The sequence below is a fragment of the Psammomys obesus genome, unplaced genomic scaffold (assembly GCF_907164565.1).
Source record: "Psammomys obesus unplaced genomic scaffold, mPsaObe1.curated_primary_1811, whole genome shotgun sequence".
Taxonomy (NCBI): Eukaryota; Metazoa; Chordata; class Mammalia; order Rodentia; family Muridae; genus Psammomys; species Psammomys obesus.
In genome coordinates this window covers 3,511,459-3,528,801 of record NW_026595981.1, presented here as the reverse complement: position 1 = coordinate 3,528,801, position 17,343 = coordinate 3,511,459, and the positions used below count along the sequence as shown (strand labels likewise).

General features: G+C 50.6%; 1 protein-coding gene across 11 annotated transcripts in view; it reads right to left on the bottom strand.

Moving 5' to 3' along the window:
- The window catches only part of Myo18a (myosin XVIIIA), a 103,494-nt gene extending 87,441 nt beyond the window's left edge, over window positions 1-16,053 (bottom strand). For all 11 annotated transcript variants that reach the window (XM_055619909.1, XM_055619910.1, XM_055619916.1 and 8 more), the window contains exons 1-2: window positions 15,958-16,053; window positions 1,342-2,409 (exon numbers count right to left, since the gene is read on the bottom strand). In XM_055619909.1, the coding sequence (XP_055475884.1) occupies window positions 1,342-2,340 (999 nt within the window). In that variant the 5' untranslated portion in view covers window positions 2,341-2,409; window positions 15,958-16,053. The remainder of the gene's footprint in view (window positions 1-1,341; window positions 2,410-15,957) is intronic.
- Window positions 16,054-17,343: the final 1,290 nt, after the last annotated feature.

Below are 17,343 nucleotides of genomic sequence, written 5' to 3'. Positions count from 1 at the left end.
CACTTGCGTGGTAAGTGTGCTGCCTGCTGAGCCGCCTCTCTGGCCCTCACTGTGTCTCTCTTGAATGAGCCTAGGTCTCTCTCTGGATTCCACATACCCCCCCCCGCCCACACACACACTAGCCTCCCTTCTGCAAAGCTGCCCAAACTAACCAGTTCACTAATAAAGGAAGGCCTGGGACTCAAGTCCAGTGAGTCTGCCCAAGCCTGGCCCGCCTCCCTCAGCCTCCTCTGGATCCATGCAGCATACTGCAAGACGGAGCATCACCCGAGCAGCCTCCCTCACTGGGAGCCCAGCTCTGCCTGCTTCCTCCTCACTGCCTCCTCTTTCTGACTTTGGCACATCTGGCTAGTCACTTAGTGCTGAAAGGTCCCAGGCAGGTCACACACAGCTCAGGCTGCAGGGCATCGATCTGGACAGTCCTAAAACACATCTGGACAAGAACAATGACTAAAGGCTAGCTTGTCCCTCATATGCCATGTCCACACAGAACATTCAAAATTCTCTCACTCTTCCTGCACCAAAAGATCACTGAGGTAGACACCTACCCAATCTGAACCTCTGCTCTCGTGCCTCCCACTGGGGTTTTTCGTGGAGGTCACAACTGGCGGGTCTCAGGGACAGTCAGGCTGCAAACTGTGTCTGTAGTGTAGATAAATCTAAACTACAACCATAGCTTACAAGTTCTTTACAACCTGACTCCTGCTATCTCACCCCTTGTTCAATGTCTCGCTCACCCAGGGTGAGAGGCACCCATAGCAGAAGCCATCTTCCCCAGAACTGTAACCACGGCAGCCATACACCCAGAACTGGCCGGTATTGCAAGCCATTTATCACATCGTTTTCAACTCTGAGATCTAAACATGGACTTCCTACACGTTGATGCTCACATACCCTCAGATCTGGGAGCAGCACCTGTTAACCTACACCCTAGAGTTCAGGAAATATGGTGCGCAGGCCCCTAAGCTATCTCTACATGATGAAACTGAACGCTTCCTCACCAACCACACACTGGCATCTTCACCCCAAAGCTGATCTTAACCCAACCCCCTTGAAAATTCACAAGGCTAAACTTAATCACATCAGTCAATCCAAAAGGACATCGGAGGGAAACATGGGGGGGGGGCTCAGCTGAATTACTGAGAACTTTCTCCCTATAAAGCAAAGGTCTGATTTTAACAGGTACCCAGCACTCGGTACCCTCTCCTTTCCTTCTCCACACTGGGTAAGTTCTGCACACAGCTCCCGTGTACCCTCAGTCACCCCCTGAAGCACACCGGCGGGGATGCTCACACGCCCATACCCCCTGCTCACATGGGTGACACTCAGGTAAGCACTCACATCAGCCGGCTCCCTGCGGTGTCCCTCGCCAGTCCGAAGCCAGCTCTGGCTCAGCTCGATGAGCTCTGGGATGGGCTGAACCTTGAGCCGCACGCTGTCCCCAGACTGCCGGATCATCTCCACGATTTCATCCCTGGACTTGTTCTCCACATTCTGTCCATTAATCTCCACCAGTCGGTCTCCTGGCACCAGGCCCAGGGCCAGGTCCTTGGTGCCTGCCCCTGGCTCGGCAAAGTGAACCACCCGACGGTAGGCCTGACCCTCAGGGGCCCGATCCAGCATGGTTGTGCGCCGCAGTGAGAAGCCGAAGTCTCCCGTGGGTCGTCGTTGCAACTCCAGCTCCCGAAGGGCGGGAGGTGGGGGGGGCACCACAGCAGGAAGACGTAGGTCGGCGGGGAATCGTTTAGTGACCAGCTCAGGGACTCGAGACCGTGGTCCCTGTCGAGGGATGCCTAGCCCAGGATGCTGCATTAACTGCCCCTCAAGCGTCCTCACCTCCACCTGAGGCGATGGAGCTGCAGAGTGCTCGGAGGGGGTGGAGGTCTCTGACGCACTGTCGTCCCGGCTCCGCTGGGAGAAGGAGAAACGTTTGACAATCATCTGAGAGTTCTGCTTGGCCAGGGAACCAAACTTGGCCGCCCGCTGCAGCACAGAGCCCCGGAAGCTGCCTTCCTCACCCTTGAGGTCATCACTGGAGCTGGCTGTGCTTAGGTGGCCCGAGTCCAGGATGACGCTGCCCCGATTGCTGTCAGAGTCGATGTCGGTCAGGTGCAGGTCAGAGCCGCTGGCCACCTTGATGGGGATGGGGTTGGAGATTTCCAGGCGAGTCTTGGATTCGCGCTTGGAGGATCGGTTGAGGTTGAAGAAGCCACGGCGCATGCTCATCTCTTCCAGACTCCGTAGTTCTGCGGCTGACATCCGCTCCTTCTTCTCCTTCTTCTCCTTCTTCTCCTTCCGCCCGCCATCTTTGTCCTTATCTTTCTTCATGAGGTTAAACATGGTGGCTGTGCTGGTTTTAGGGGCTGGACCCCCAGCAGACTATGGGCGCTTAACACGGGGTCTTTGTAGCTGCAAGTAGAAATAGAGAGAAGCTATTCAGTTTGTTTGTTTTTTCCTAGTTCAGACAGAGGCAGCTGATGCTGATAAACCAGCCCCCCCTCAGTGGGCGCTAATGATGTTCCGGGCACTCTGATTGACATGATTTTATCTAACGTTTCACTTCATCCTTTAGACCAAAGTGTAGGTGTGCCTGGAGAGACTTGACCTACAGAAAGCACTATGGCAACCTGGAACCCAAATGAACAGAGCACAAAAGGAAACGGAAAAGTCTCTGCAACATCACCTCCCCACAAGCATGTCCGCTGATGCGAAGGACATCCCATGTGTCTGAGCGCCTTCCTACGCCTGGTATGCCCAGAGCAGCAGCCTTAGCCCCTGCCTCAAAGACCTTGGAGGGCCCAACTTTTTCAAACAATGTTCATTTTTCTGAGTGTTCTACCTACCTGCCTGCCTATGTGTGTATCATGTGCGTACCTAGTGCCCTAAAAGGCCAAAGGGGTGTTGGCTCCCCGCTATTGGAGTTACAGGCAGTTGGGAACACCTATATGGAAGCTGGGAGCTGAATCCAGATCCTCTGCAAGAGCAGCAAGCGCTTTTAACCACTGAGCCACCTTTCCATCATTTATGTGCAGTGTCTCATCGGGAACTTCACACATACCCCTTCCATCCAGTCCTCACAGCATTCCTGCAAAGTATGCGTCTCCGCGCCTGCTCCACAAATGAGAACAGATGGCTCTTGGGAAATTAAGGACATTTTAAATGTTACCCATGAAATAAGTGTCAGTGCTACTGTGTTCTTTCTGAGGCCCAGGGTGCCCAGGGTAAAGCAGGGAGGGAAGGAAGGGGAAGTCCCAGACTCTACACAGGACAGTTGTGAGGTGGGGGAGGGGGCTGGCTAGATAAACAGGATCCTGAAAAACTCACATCCTTTTCCCCAGACCAACACCTAAATATAGACTAGGGCAGAGAGTTGTGGCAAGAGGAAAGCCCAGCTCCAGGATGTGAGCACCTATGGCCCCAACCCACCCCACCTCTCATGCATGCCCATCTGGGGACAGGAGTGAGAACAACCGGGTGGGGGCAGAGCTCAGAGAGCCTTTCTTGTTCTAATCAGCAGGGAACACTAAATAGAAGTAGGCCACACCATCTAATTAGAAATTAACTGTAATTTTTTTCCCTCTCATGAATGCCTCCCCTCTGAATTCCAGAGAGAATTCTCTCTGAATTCTCCAGAGAGAATCTATGAGCTTACCCCCTCCAGCAATGTCCTATTGCCAGGCCCTAAACAGGCATTTCCTATCTCTCCACCACCCCCAAAGCCAGTACCCCATTCCATTGAGAGGGACCAACTCCCACCAACCAAGTTTCAATGCCAGGAAGGCATCAAGACCAGGAACTCTGAAGGACCCTGTGTACTAGCTAATTGCTTCCCCTCTACAAATCACCCTGATCCATGTGGTTCCTGGAGGATCTTCCTTCGAAAGCAATTCTAGCTATAAGAACTAAAATCCAAATTAATACACATATACATACATACATATATTTTTCTAGGGGTCTTATTAAAAAAGATAAAAGGAATCAGGTGAGAAAGCTGGAGAAATGGCTCAGCAGTTAAAAGCACTGATTGCTCTTTAGGGCCCAGGTTTTACTTCCAGCAACTCACAAACGTGTAACTCTAGTCCCAGGAGACCCAGGGCCTATTTCTGGCCTCCGTGAGGTACATATGTGATGCAAACATGTAGATGCAAGCAAAACACCCATACACATAAAATAATAAATAACAATTAAAAACGAAAGAAATAGATTAATTTGGGCATACCTATAATTCTATACCTATAATTCTAACTACTTGGAAGGCTGAGACAGGATCTTAAAGTTGAGGCAAATCTGGGCAGTAAGTAGAAACCTTGTTTCAAAGACAAACTGGATTAATTTAAGTTTAATGACCTGTTCCATTTCATATGAAATATCTTGTAGCAGGTGTTTGACACTTTGTGGGTTCCTTACCCTTTCTACCCTTTTCCACCCTTCCAACCCCCCCCCCAACACTAGGTAGGAGAGAAAGAAGAATAATGGGAAAGGGAGCACAATTATCATTAGACTACTTCCTGCTGGTTAGGGGCTTTGAGTTCCTTAGGCAAGTTTTATCTTTGCCATCAGGATATTCAATTTTTGGCTTCTCAACCCTTGGGGCATGACCTCTTAACAAACTGTAACAATAGCAACCAGCAACCAGCAAGAGCAGCAGTCCCTGCCACAGTCCTCTGGGCTTTAGCATTTACACCCTCTCAAGAGTTCACAGAATTTCCAATGTTACACACTTGCAGAAACTGTCTGCAGCTGGGAAAATCACACCCCTGCTAGAGCATGAGGCAAATCACAGTCAGCTGCTGTGGAATCTGAAGCAGCCCCATATCCCACACCTGGGATTAAAAAATATATATACAAAATGTATTTCTGTGGGGCTTTTTGTTTTATTTTGTTTGAGACAGGGTTTCTCTGTGTAGGTGGCCCAATACATGCCTATGAATCCAGCACTGGGTGAGGCAGAGGCAGGCAGATCTCTGTGAGTTCAAGGCCAGCCTGGTCTACAAAGTGAGTCAAGGCTACACAGAGAAACCCTGTTTCAAAAAAAAAAAAAATCCAGGCTGGAGAGATGGCTCAGAGGTTAAGAGCACTGGCTGTTCTTCCAAAGATTCCAAGTTCAGTTCCCAGCAACACCATGATGACTCACAACCATCTATAATGATACCTGGTGCCCTCTTCCGGCATGCAGGTGTACATGTAGGCAGAACATAATAAATAAATAAAACCTTAAAAAAATCCCAAATCCATTGCAAGGCTGAATATGATGGTGCACACCTTTGATCCAGCAGAGGCACAAAGATATCTGTGTGTTCCAGGCTATCCTGGTCTACATAGCAAGCTCCAGGATAGCCAGACTACATAGAGAAACCTTGTCCTAAATAAACAAATAAATAAAACGAATGAATGAGATCTTGGTATGTGCTTTACAGTTAGAGCACAATTCACTTCAGGCAGACCTCGTTTAAGGTGTTCATTCTCCAAAGCTTCTGGAATGGCCAATACATCTCTGGAGAATTCTAGTGATAGAATGTGTCCTGGTTAGTTTTTTTGTCAACTTGACACAAGCTAGAGTTATCCGGGAAGAGGAGAATCATTTGAGAAACTGCCCCCATCAGACAAACCTGTACGGCATTTTCTTGACTAATGTCTGACAAGGGAGGGCCAACCTCACTGTGGGCAGTGCCTCTCTAGGCAGGAGGCCCAGTGGTATGAGCAGGCTGCATGAGCTATGCACAGAAAGCAGTACCCAGCCCTCCTCCATGGCTGCTCCAGTTCCTGCCTCCAGGTTCCTGCCTTGAGTTCCTGGCCTGCCTTCCCTTCACAGTGAACCGTGAAAACCCTTTCCTTCCCAGATTGCTTTCAGTCATGGTGTTTATCACATGGAAAGAAGTCAAACTAAGGTAGCACAGGAGTGAGGAATCTGGTTATAGGGCTGGAGAGATGGCTAAGCCTTTAAGAGCACCGGCTCTTCCAAAGGAGCTGGGTTCAATTCCCAGCAACCACATGGCAGTTCCCACCGGTCTGTAACTCCAGTTTCTGGGCTTCTGACACCCTCACACAGACACACATACAGGCAAAACATCAATGAACATAACTTTTTTTTTAAATAAATAAAATGTAAAAGACAGAAATCTGGTTAGGTCACTAGCTCCTTAGCTGTTGTCGTATACACATTTCCCTCTCTGACCTCGGTGTCTCTGTGTGCGCACTGGCACATATGTGTGGTTGCGCATGTGCATATAGAAACCAGAGGTCAACCTTAGGCAGGGTCGTTCACTAGCCTGAAGCTCACAGAGTAGACTATGTTGTCAGGTCACTGAATCCCCGGGATCTACCTGCCTCTGCCTCCCCAGCTCTGGGATTACAGCCTGTACTACAGCACGACCCACTTGAGTGGTTTTTGTCTTTGTGTTTCTCTGTGTAGCCTTGGCTGTCCTGGACTCACTCTGTAGACCCGGCTGAGTCCTACGCAACAAACTCAGGTCCTCATGCTTACAGGACAAGCACTTTATCAACTAAGCTCTCTCTCCAGCTCCTCTGGCCTCGGTTTCCCCTTGGTAAAACTGAAATGCTAGCTTCTAACCGTTCCAAATAACAGTCCCTGGAAGCTGGAAGACAGGAAACATAAGACCCCGAGAGCACCAATCAGAAGCAGTCTTGGCCAGCTGCCTCTGGACTTGATGGAGAGCGAATGTGGACAGCTGGCTCTACCAACTAAGGGGCATAGCTCCTCCTCCTCCCTGGTGCTGCTGGGAAGAAGGCACAGATCCAGCCTGTGCCAGGCTGTGGGGTCATTGGCTGGTCACTGCCCACATTAAGCTAAAGGCCTAACTTAGAAGATGCTCCAGGATACCTGGAGAAGAAAATGAACACCAGTGGGAAAGTGTCAGCGAGTTAAGAGGAGACAAAGGAGGGGACCTCAGCTCTGCTCAACCACGGGAGACCTGCTGTCTACCCTGCTGTCCTTACCCAATCCTGGCTCTGCTGGAGGTCAGACAGCTGAGCACTATCAATGGAAAACAGTCTCAGGGTTCTAGAATCTTTGATCTGGATAAGTCCCTTCGAAGAAATTTCGTGCAGACCCCTCTCAGCACGAGCTCGTCACTCACTGTCACTGCAAGCGATACCAGCGAGGACCAGCCGGCACCACAGGGGACAGCTCTGACTAAAACTGTTAAGGATCTTGTATCTAGGCCTGGATATGGCACCGATTTCCAGGGGACCTTGAGCCTGTCGCTTTGCTCAAGGTTGAACTACATGATCCAGACCTCTTCCAGCTCTAAAATTCCAACAGTCCAACTCTCTTGTGGACACAAGTTAGGTATTAACATCCTGTCAAAGACACTCCTCTCACAACAAGCTCTGGGGCCTTCGGAGGCTGTGCTGTGAGTCACTTACCACCCCTGTTCTGTTACTATCATCAGCTCACAGGGCCACCTTTCCCCATTGCCAGTGCCATGTGGTCAGGCCTGGCAGTCGATCAAGTCTCTCCCGAGCCATGTGTCTACCGCTACCTGGCTGCCCGCACCCTCCCGCTCTGGAACCAAACTGGCCAGAGAGCTGCAGCTGCCTCTGCCTCTGGACTCCTCACTTAGCCTCACTCAGTTTGCTACAAAGCTGGGTCCCCTTCTTCAAGTCCTCGCCAGCTGCTCCATCCTCAGACGAAAAGCCGCTCTGCAACCACCTCCTAATCCGCATTCTGGGCTGCAGTTCTCCTGCCCTGCCCCTTCCTCTCCTGCCCTCTCCCTTCCTTCCAGCAACGTTAGCCTTGTAATCATTCTGACTTCTTTCTCTAACTCCCCTGACCAGGAAGCTTTTCCTAATTTTGACTGGAGGAAAGGTAAGTGTGTACTTAAGTTCCATGGGCCCTCCTGTCCCCAAGCACAATCTAGCAACTCAGCTGCTTCATCATTTCAGGCCAGTCAGCCTCTACAAGGCAGGAACCTCTCAAATGAACATCCATATCCACAAAACAAAACGTTCCTCATATAACAAGAACGGATCCAGGAATATTTGAAACAAGAGGGAAAGAAGCGGAAAGAAGCCATTGACAAAAGCATACACATTAACAGGATTCTTTTTTTTTTTTTTTTTTTTCTTTTTCCTTTTTCAAGACAGGTTCTCATATAACCCAGGCTGGATTTGAACTCACTATGTAGCTGAGGACGACCTTGAAGTTCTGGTCCTCATGAGTGCTGGGGTTACAGGCATTCACCTCTATACCTGGTGGTATGATTCTATTTATTGCAAGCATCACTAATCTATGGTGAGAAAAGCCAGAGCAATGGTTATCCTTGGGGACTAGAGGTCAGGAATATATGAGAAAGGGCAAGAGGGGACTTTCTGGAGTGATGATCAAGCCATGTATGTTCATAGCATAAAGGTAGGAGCTGACAAGTTTATGCACTTGTCAATTGTTATCAGATAGTGTGCGGTAAGAAAGGTGCATTTGTTTGAGCTTAAATATTTACTGAAAAAAAAAAAAAAGGAAAAGAAAAGAAGGACGGAAGGAGGAGGAGAAGAAGAAACCTGCTGGGCACAGTGGCACACACCATTGATCCCAGCACTTGGGAAGCAGAGGAATGTTGATCTCTAAGTTCAAAGCCAGCTGGGTCTACAGAGTGAGTTCCAGAACAGCCAGAGCTACATGGTGAAACCCTGTCTCAGAGAAAGAAAACAATCCCTGTAAACAAATAGTAATTTCTGGTTAATAAATATGCACTACAGGATTCAGAGTAGGGCATACTGGTAGCTTGAATTTACTTTGGGATCTGTCAAATTGTTCATATCATTTCATAGATGTAACAAAGCAAGGATGAGAAATGACAATCTGGGAGCCAGGGTAGCTGTAAAGTTCTTTACCCTTTCTGAGTTTGCCCATCTCTGTGATAAGATGTTGGAAATAACATGTGTACCAAGTCCCTGCTAAATGCAAATGATATAAAAAAGTAAATAAACCTAGTAGAGATCTCAGGTTTTGGCTGTCAGATAAGGACGTGGGAACAAAGAGTTAATGCCCATGCTGCTGGGGGTAAGTCACTTAGGGACACTGAATGCTCCCTTCCCCTCCTCTGTAAAGTGGAAAGAATGACAGTACTTACCACAAAAGGAATGGAATCAAACAGTATAGATACCACTTAATATATTAGGTATACATGCAGATCTTCTTACAATGCCCAGCCATGCAGGAAGCGCTCAAGAATGGCATCAAAGGAAGCCGGGCGCATTGGCACATGCCTGTAATTCCCGAACTCAGGGAGGCAGAGACAGGTAGGTCTCTGTGAGTTGGAGGCCATCCTAGTCCTACAAAGCAAGTCCAGGATAGCCATGACTACAGAGAGAAACCTGTCTCAAACAAACAAACAAATAAACAAAAGAATAATACCAAAGGGCTACCAAAACTGTCCAACAGCTAAGGGCACCTGCCATCTGAAATTCAAGCCTGATGACTTGAATTTTCCCCAGAACTCATGTGGGGGTAGAAGGAAAGAATTAACCCTACAAAGTTGTCCTCCAACTTCCACATGTGTGTCATAGCTTGCACTTCCCCCTAAACAGATTCACATGTGTATCTAAATTAAGTCTAGGCCTTTGTTGTTTTTCTGTTTTGTTTTGGCTTGTTGTTGTAGTTTGGTTTTTCAAGACAGGGATTCTCTGTGTAGATCGGGCTTTCCTGGAACTTGCTTTGTAGGCCAGGCTGGCCTTGAACTCACAGAGCTCCATCTGCCCTTGCCTGCCAAGTGCTGGGGTTAAAGGCATGTGCCACCACTGCTTGGCTTTAGACCTTTGTACCTGGGCAGTAAAGCCCAAAGGTGTGAAGGTGAGCCAGTGAGCACATGGCTGGGTAGGTGTACTAGCTTGAGTCCACAGCCCTCCATAGCTACTGCTAAGAATATAGATGGACAGACAGGTGTGGTAGCACACGCCTTTAACCCCAGCACTCAGAGAGGCAGAGTTTGAGGCCAGCCTGATCTACAAAGTGAGTCCAGGACAGCCAAGGCTACACACAGAAACCATGTCTGGGGAAAGAAAAAAAAAAAAATATATATATATATATACACACACACACTCACATGCATATATATATATATATATATATATATATATATATATATATGGGAAATTCACAGATGCAGAAACATAAATAGCAAACAAGATGAGCAACTTGGCTTTCACAATAGTCACAGAGGTGTGACACAAGCACATACTATTTTTTACTTAGTAGTATAATAGAAACGCTTCAAGAGCAACATCAGTTAGGGAAACACAGACTCTCATATATACTCATGGAAGTACCAACTGACACGGCTTCTTTTCAAAACTTTTAAATGACATTTCTTTACTCTGGGGGCAGATGTGCACAGCTGGAGGTCAGAGGAGTCACTTCTCTCACTTCCCTAGGTGAGCTCCAGGGATCAGACTCAGAACTCAGGTCACCAGGCTTGGAGGCAAGACTCACCTCACTGCCTCTTAATTTCTTTCTTTTTGAGCACCAAAAAGGTCAGGATGCTTTTATTATAAAAACAGGAGCTGCTTCATGAACTCGTATTTTACCCTTGCACAGAAACCTTGCCAAGCCCTGGATCATTCAATTTTAGTGTACATACTGTGAGAGAAAGCCCTGGCACAATTTTCTAGTAGGACAAGTGGGTAATGCCTATGGAATTACTTATATACATGTTTGGGTTTTTTGTTTTTTTTTTAGCCACAATTTTTTTTTTTTTTTTTTTTTTTTTAGATTTTGAAAATTTTGTGTGTATGCATGTGCTTCCTTGATTAACGCCATGTGTGTGCAGGTACGTGAAAAGCCAGAAAAGGATGTCCAGTCCCTTGGAGCTGTTGTTACAGTGGTTAATGCGCTGCGCAGAACTGAACTTGGGTTCGCTGGAAGAGCGGCAAGGGCTCTTAACCGCAGGGCCACCTCTCCCGCCCCTACCTGGTCAGTTCTACTTGTGGGTCATCTACAGATATTTCACACAACAAACATAACTAATCTTTTGTGGCTTTGTTTATAATAGCAAAGCTAGACGCCTAAATGCGTATCACAGGAAAACTGCTAAATCATAAAATAGCTAGGAAGTTATTGAGAAGAATGAGGTAGAGACTGTGGGTATAACTCAGCGTTAGAGTGCTCGCCTACCACAAGGCCCTCGGTTTCAATTCCCCAGACTGAAAGGGAAGTTACATCTGTGTACTAACTGGAAAAACTTTATACTGTTAATTTTTGAAAAAAGCAAGTTGTTGCCAGGTATGGTGGAGCACACCTGTAACCCCAGCACTTGGGGAGGCAAAAGCAGGTGGGTCTCTGTGAGTTTAAGGCCAGCCTGGTCTACAATGTGCACAAGCGTTTCGCTTGAACGTACCTGCAGGCACTGCTTGTATGCCTGTTGCACATAGAGGCACTGGCTCCTTAGGACTGGAGTTCTAGAAGGTTATGAATCTCCATATGAGTGTTAAGAACTGAACCTGGGTCCTCTGGAAGAGCAGACAGTGCTCGTAACTGCTGAGCCCAATCCCCAGGCCCATGTTCTAAAAAATTATAACATGTGTACGTATGTATGTGTACCTGAATGTACACATGTCTATTATATATTTTATTTGCGTGTTCATGGGGGGGTATGTATGTTTTGAGGTGTAAATACAGATTTTGAAACAGATTTGTGATATATATATGATTTTAATTTTTATTACATTTTATTTATTTATGTCTGTGTGTATGGGCATACTCCCTGCAGCCCCACTGTGGGCATCAGAGGACAACTTGCAGGAGTCAGTTCTATCCAGGAGTCGAACTCAAATCATCAGGCTTGGCAGCAAGAACCTTTACCAGCTGGGCCATTTTTTTAGCCCATGTTATAATTTTTTACAGTGTGACTATTCAGCTGGTAGGTGCGTGTGTCTGCTTATGGTCGAGGGAATTGAGTGGAATTTTGTGCAACTTTTCTTCGACTTTTCTGCATTCCCTATTTTCTACATAACATAAAAAGTGTGTTTCAACGTAACTCTCTCTATATCCTTATAACAAGCCTTTAAAAGTTCTGCAGAGCTAGTCATATAGCTCAGCGGAGAAGGGTTGGGCTTGGCACCTGTGACAGGCCTGGGTTTGGGAGCCATCGCTGCACCAAAGAACAAAGGTCTGACCCTAGAGTCAGAGGTGGGGAGGGTGGCCATTTCAAAAACTGAAAAAGGGAGTCCTGACAAGGTCGTGAGCAACCCGCTGCCATGGACAGTATTAGGCTTGCTTTCCTGGCTTCAAAAACTTCCAGCGATTTCTGCAGCTTCAGGACAGACTTACAGGGGCCATCCTGCCGCGGGCAAAGCAGAAACCCCAGGAAATGGAAACCACTATAGCTTTAGCGGCCACGGATGGATCCTTAGGTCAGTCACCCAGCCCCCACCCCACCCCGCACTCATAAATAAATACAAAGGAAATGCCTTCCCGAGGGGGCCCGGCCTCGGTGGCTTGGCCTCTGACCTCCGGAGCCGCGGTTCCCCCCAGCCCGCGGCCCCTCTCCCAGTCCTGCGTGCGAGGCGCAGCGCCATGCAGGGTCGCGCAGGCTGACCTGGCCCTCGCCCGCCGCACCCGCCCAGGTTCTGCTGAGCTCCGCAGCGCCGCGTGACTCACTGCCAGGTCACACGGAGCTTATCTGGGCTCCAGGTGTGCAGGCTTCTCACATGACATCAGCCCGTCCGCCCAGAGCAGCCCAGCAGCCCCGGGGCTCGGCTCTCGGCAGTTTCCACGCCAGTGGCCCGCACGGCAGCCCCTGGCTACTGAGGAGTCCACTCCCACCGCACGGAGAAAGCTGCGGGCCCAGGAGGACCCAGAAGGCCCGAGGCCCAGCCCTGCCTTTGCAAGTGTCATCTCGGCCTCCAGAGCCTCCTGCCCGCACCCCAGCCCATAGTCCAGTCCGGCCACTGCTCTGCAGGCCACCCGCCCCTTCTGTGTGACCTTGAGCAGGTGGCATCTCCTCTGCAGCCTCGGGTCTTCTAACCGTAAAATCTTCAGGGGCTTGACAGCACAGACTTGGCCCCAAAGCTCCCCCTGAGGAAAATTCTGCTCTACTACAAAATTCGGGTTCGAATCCCTCTCTGCCTCCAACTTGCTGTGTGACCTTGAACCCAATACCAACATCTCTCCGAATACCAGATAATTTTATATACATATATACATATATGTTATATATATATATACATATATATATGTATATATATTCTTTCCTAGCCAGAAATGATGAAGTACCTGGCAACGAGAAACCCACCCTAGAACCCTGTAAAAATCATCACTTGACAACTTAAAACCCGTTTCTCTAAACAGAAATGTCAAGGGACTGTGGATCATGTACAAGCCGTTCAATTCCTGCTTCCACAGAGGGAAGGGAGGTGAAGCAAGCGGAAGACCTGGAGGGTCACCACCCCGCCAGTCACTCTAGTTCCAAACTCTACTGCTCTCTACCCTCTAATTCTGGCTACCCCTGAAAAATGGCTTAAAAAATAAAATAAAAAAGACTCAGTAGAGCTAGGGTGGGGACAGAAAATGCTGACTGGACTCCAACGGGGTATCCAGGTCTCAAAGCACCCAGGACCCAACCCAAGGCACTAAAACTTCGCTCAGCAGGTCCTGAGACCCGTGAGAACCTGTCAGTGGAGACAGTGGCTCCCCCAGCCCCTCAGCTTTCCCCTCCGGAGGAGGGCCCACTCACGCTGACGCTCCGCTTCCCGTCTGGGATGCCCACTCCAGGGCAAACCCAGCCCTGCTGCCCTCCAAGCCTTTGACACACTATGTCTGGATGAAGGCTTCAGGTGGAGTCCCGGCGCCTCCACCCCAGCAGGGTGGATTCCCTTTTCACGTAAGCCCCATTCTGCCGCACCCACAGACACCTACTCCCGGGGAGCCCTAGACTGTTGGGGCCCAGGTTTGGAAGACGCATGCTCCCTTCGGTCAGCAGCCCCCAGCAAGGTCGTTAAAGGGGTCTAGGCAGTTCGCCCAGACTGCCCTGGAGTTAGGAAGGGAACCATCTATGTGATGAGGGCTTCCGAGGAAGAAGCCCTCAGACACACCACCTGGGACCTGAGCCAGGCCAGGAGAGAGCAAACAAACGTGACACTCAGAGATGCCATAGCTGGCATCCAAAGTCCAAGCTCTCAAAGGAAGTGTCTGCAGCCTGTGACCTTTCCTCCTCTTCCCCTGCCTACAACCTTTCCTCTGTTCCCTAAGCCTGCAACACAACAGCTCATCCCAAAGCCATTGTTTTCCTGGAATTGAGGCCCCACTCCAAGTACCCTCAATTCCAGATAGCCCAGCACACCTCCACCCAAGGCTATATATAACCAACCAAGTCATGTCCAACAACCAGGAAGATGTTTCCTGGAAAGCCTCATCACAAAAGGATGGAGGGGAAGCTGAGGAGGTGGCGGGCCTTTGACAAGAGCCAACAAGGCCTGTCAGGAAGCCGGAGACCTCAGGAGAGCAACTTTCAACATCCCCAAATAGAAAGTAGCCCCAGAACCAGAAAGGGTGGGAGCACAGTTTATCCAGGCCTATTGCCATGGCAACGGGACACCAACCTGCTCAAGAAAAAGCCTCCAGATTTGGTGAGCATAAGCCAGGACAGCCTGATTCATCATCCTGCTAGGGTGGCCTGCTTGTGGTCCCGGGGTAAACTTAGCCCCCACGAGCTCCCTCAACTGTACCACAGGGGCACCTTTAGGGCCTCCTCAGCACAGAGCTGTCAGGAACACAGAGGGGCAAAGACAACCTACCCAAACAAGCCCGGGCATCAGTGAGATGAAGTGGGAAAGGATCCCAACTCTACCCTCTGGAGGACTACCTAAACGGCAGGAAGACCCTAGACAGCAGAGCCCCCTCCAGGAAATGCCTCCCTGCCTTCCCCACACACAGGCTGACAAACACACGCCTGGTTGGCGGAGAGGCCAGGCAAAATGAGTACAAAAATAAGTTGGCTGCCTTCCCTTCCCACCTCCAGCCACCTCTAGCTCATTCTGGCGGCAGCCTTCCCAGCTAATCAGGAGGACACATGTGCCTTGCCAAAGGGCAACACCCCCACTCCAAAGCCCCGACCTGGGGTATGGCCCTGCAGGCCTTATCTCTTCCAGGAGTGTGACCCACCCCTTGGGTCACGCTGGGTACCAACCTGCGTGCCTCTTGCACGGGGAGGGGCGGGGGCACCTGACCCTGCCGCCTCCCCTTCCATTGGCGAAACAACTGGCACGGCAGGTTCGCAGGGCGGGGCGTCCGTGCTCGCTCCCAGAGGCCTGGGGCAGGCTGCCCTGCCTTCCCACACACACCCCACCCCCTGCAGGGAAAGGCGAAGTGGGCAACCAGTTACTCCGGGCAGCCTACACTGCCAGTCCCCCTAGCCTGGCATTCGCCCACCCCACCGTCATCTGTCCCAAGAGCGGGGGGAGTCCGGGAAGCAGGGTCTCCATTGTTTTGCCAGCTGTCTAGCAGCTGCTCCTTTGAGAGGGGCCCGCTGTCGGCCTGGCAGTGAAAGGGTGAAGGCCGCTGGCAGGGATAAAGGACTCGGCGGAGGTGCTCGCTCTCCCCACTGTCTTCCTCAGTGCCTCACCCGCTCGTTTCATCTGGGGGTCTCGGGCCTAGCCCAGGGATGCCCCCGACCAGGTCCCGAGGCTGCAGCCCTCATCCCGCAGCTCTGGGCCACCTGGGTCCTTTAAACCTTCAGTCCTCCCAAGCCGCAGGCCACCCTATCCTGCCTCCGGCGCCCAGCCTGCCAGCACGGGCCCCGCGCCTTCCCTGCCCGCCGCTCCGGATCGGCCCCCACCCGAGCTGTCCAGCCCCGCGGCGCCGCCAGGGACAGAGCCTGGAGTCCGGGCCGCCGCTTCCAGGGGACAGGGGAGGAGCAGGAACGCACGGGCCCCGCCGGCCGGGCCGAGCCCACCGCGCCACCCTCCCGGGCCCGGCTCTCCGCTGTGGGGCCGCCCGGTACTCACCGGCCGCCGGAGCCCGCCCGGCAGGCAGCAGGAGCGGAGACGCGGCATCCAGCGGCCCCGGCCGGGTCCCGGCTGGAGCGCAGCGCCGCGCAGCGCAGCGCCGCCCCCCCGCGCCCGCGCGAGCCCAGCGGATCGAAGGGCGCCCCCTGCTGGCGGCTGGCGGGATAGGCGCCTGCCGGCCTGATGCCCGGGCGCGCCGCCAGACCCGGGCCAGGCGGGAGCCCGGCGCTGCCCAGACGGTGTCCGCGATGGACTCAGAGGCCCCGGCCGTGTCCCGGAGGCCTTGCCTAGGCTTTGTCCGCTCTAGCCTTTGGAGACTGCGGAGCATGTCTGAAAGGTGCTGAGCTGCACTGCCCAGGGAAGACACCAGAGGGACGCACTAAATGTTTGGAATTCGAGCCAAGACACCGGACATTCATGGGCTTGGTCAGGGTAGAACTGCTCAGAGACGAAATTGAGTCTGGTGGCTGCCGCTGCCAGAGGGGCTCTGTAGCGGTACACACAGTCACTGCTGGATGGTACCAACTGGCCAAATCCAAGGGGGCCACTTCCAGAGCTACATCCCACCGTGAAAACAGGCTCACAATAGCTTATGCCTCGAGACTCTGAGAGGTCTCTTTAGCACCCACAAGGTCCAGGTCCAGACCCCAGCATGGAAAGGGAAAAGATTACAAGTTCAAACACCAGCTGGTAGTGGGAGTACAGAATGACACAATTTTGAAAGACGATTTGTTTAATTTAATTTAATTTGGTTTTTTGAGATGGAGTTTCTCTGTGTAGCCCTGGTTGTCCTGGAACTTGCTCTGTAGACAAGGCTGGCCTGGAACTCAGAGATCCACCTGCGTGTGCCTCTGCCTCTGCCTCTGCCTCGAGTACTGGGAGGAAAGGTATGTGCCGTAATACGTACTCTGAAAGACAGTTTCTTATAAAATATAACCTCTTCTTGATATTTACACAAATGAATTTTGTCCACACAAAAGCCTGCACATGACTTTCTAATGGCTTCATTTATAATCGCTACAACACGGAAGTGATATCTTCAGTAGAAGATATCTTCCATAGGAGGCTAAATCAGCATGGTACATTGAGACAATGAAATATTCAATGCCAAATAGAAATAAGCAACCAAGTCGTCAAAAGATGCAGAGGAACTTTATTGCATATTACTAGGTAGAAGAAGCCAATTGGAAAAAAGCTATATACTATGTGATTCCAATTATATGTTGTTCTGGAAAAGGCAGAGCAAGCAAGGTTCCTATGGAGGAACCTATGAAAGATTAGTCGTGTCAGGGGTGGAAGGAAGGAAAGAAGGGCAGAGCTCAGGGATTGTTTGTTTTCAGGGTGGTAAAACTATTCTGTATGACACTACATCAGTGAACACGTGTC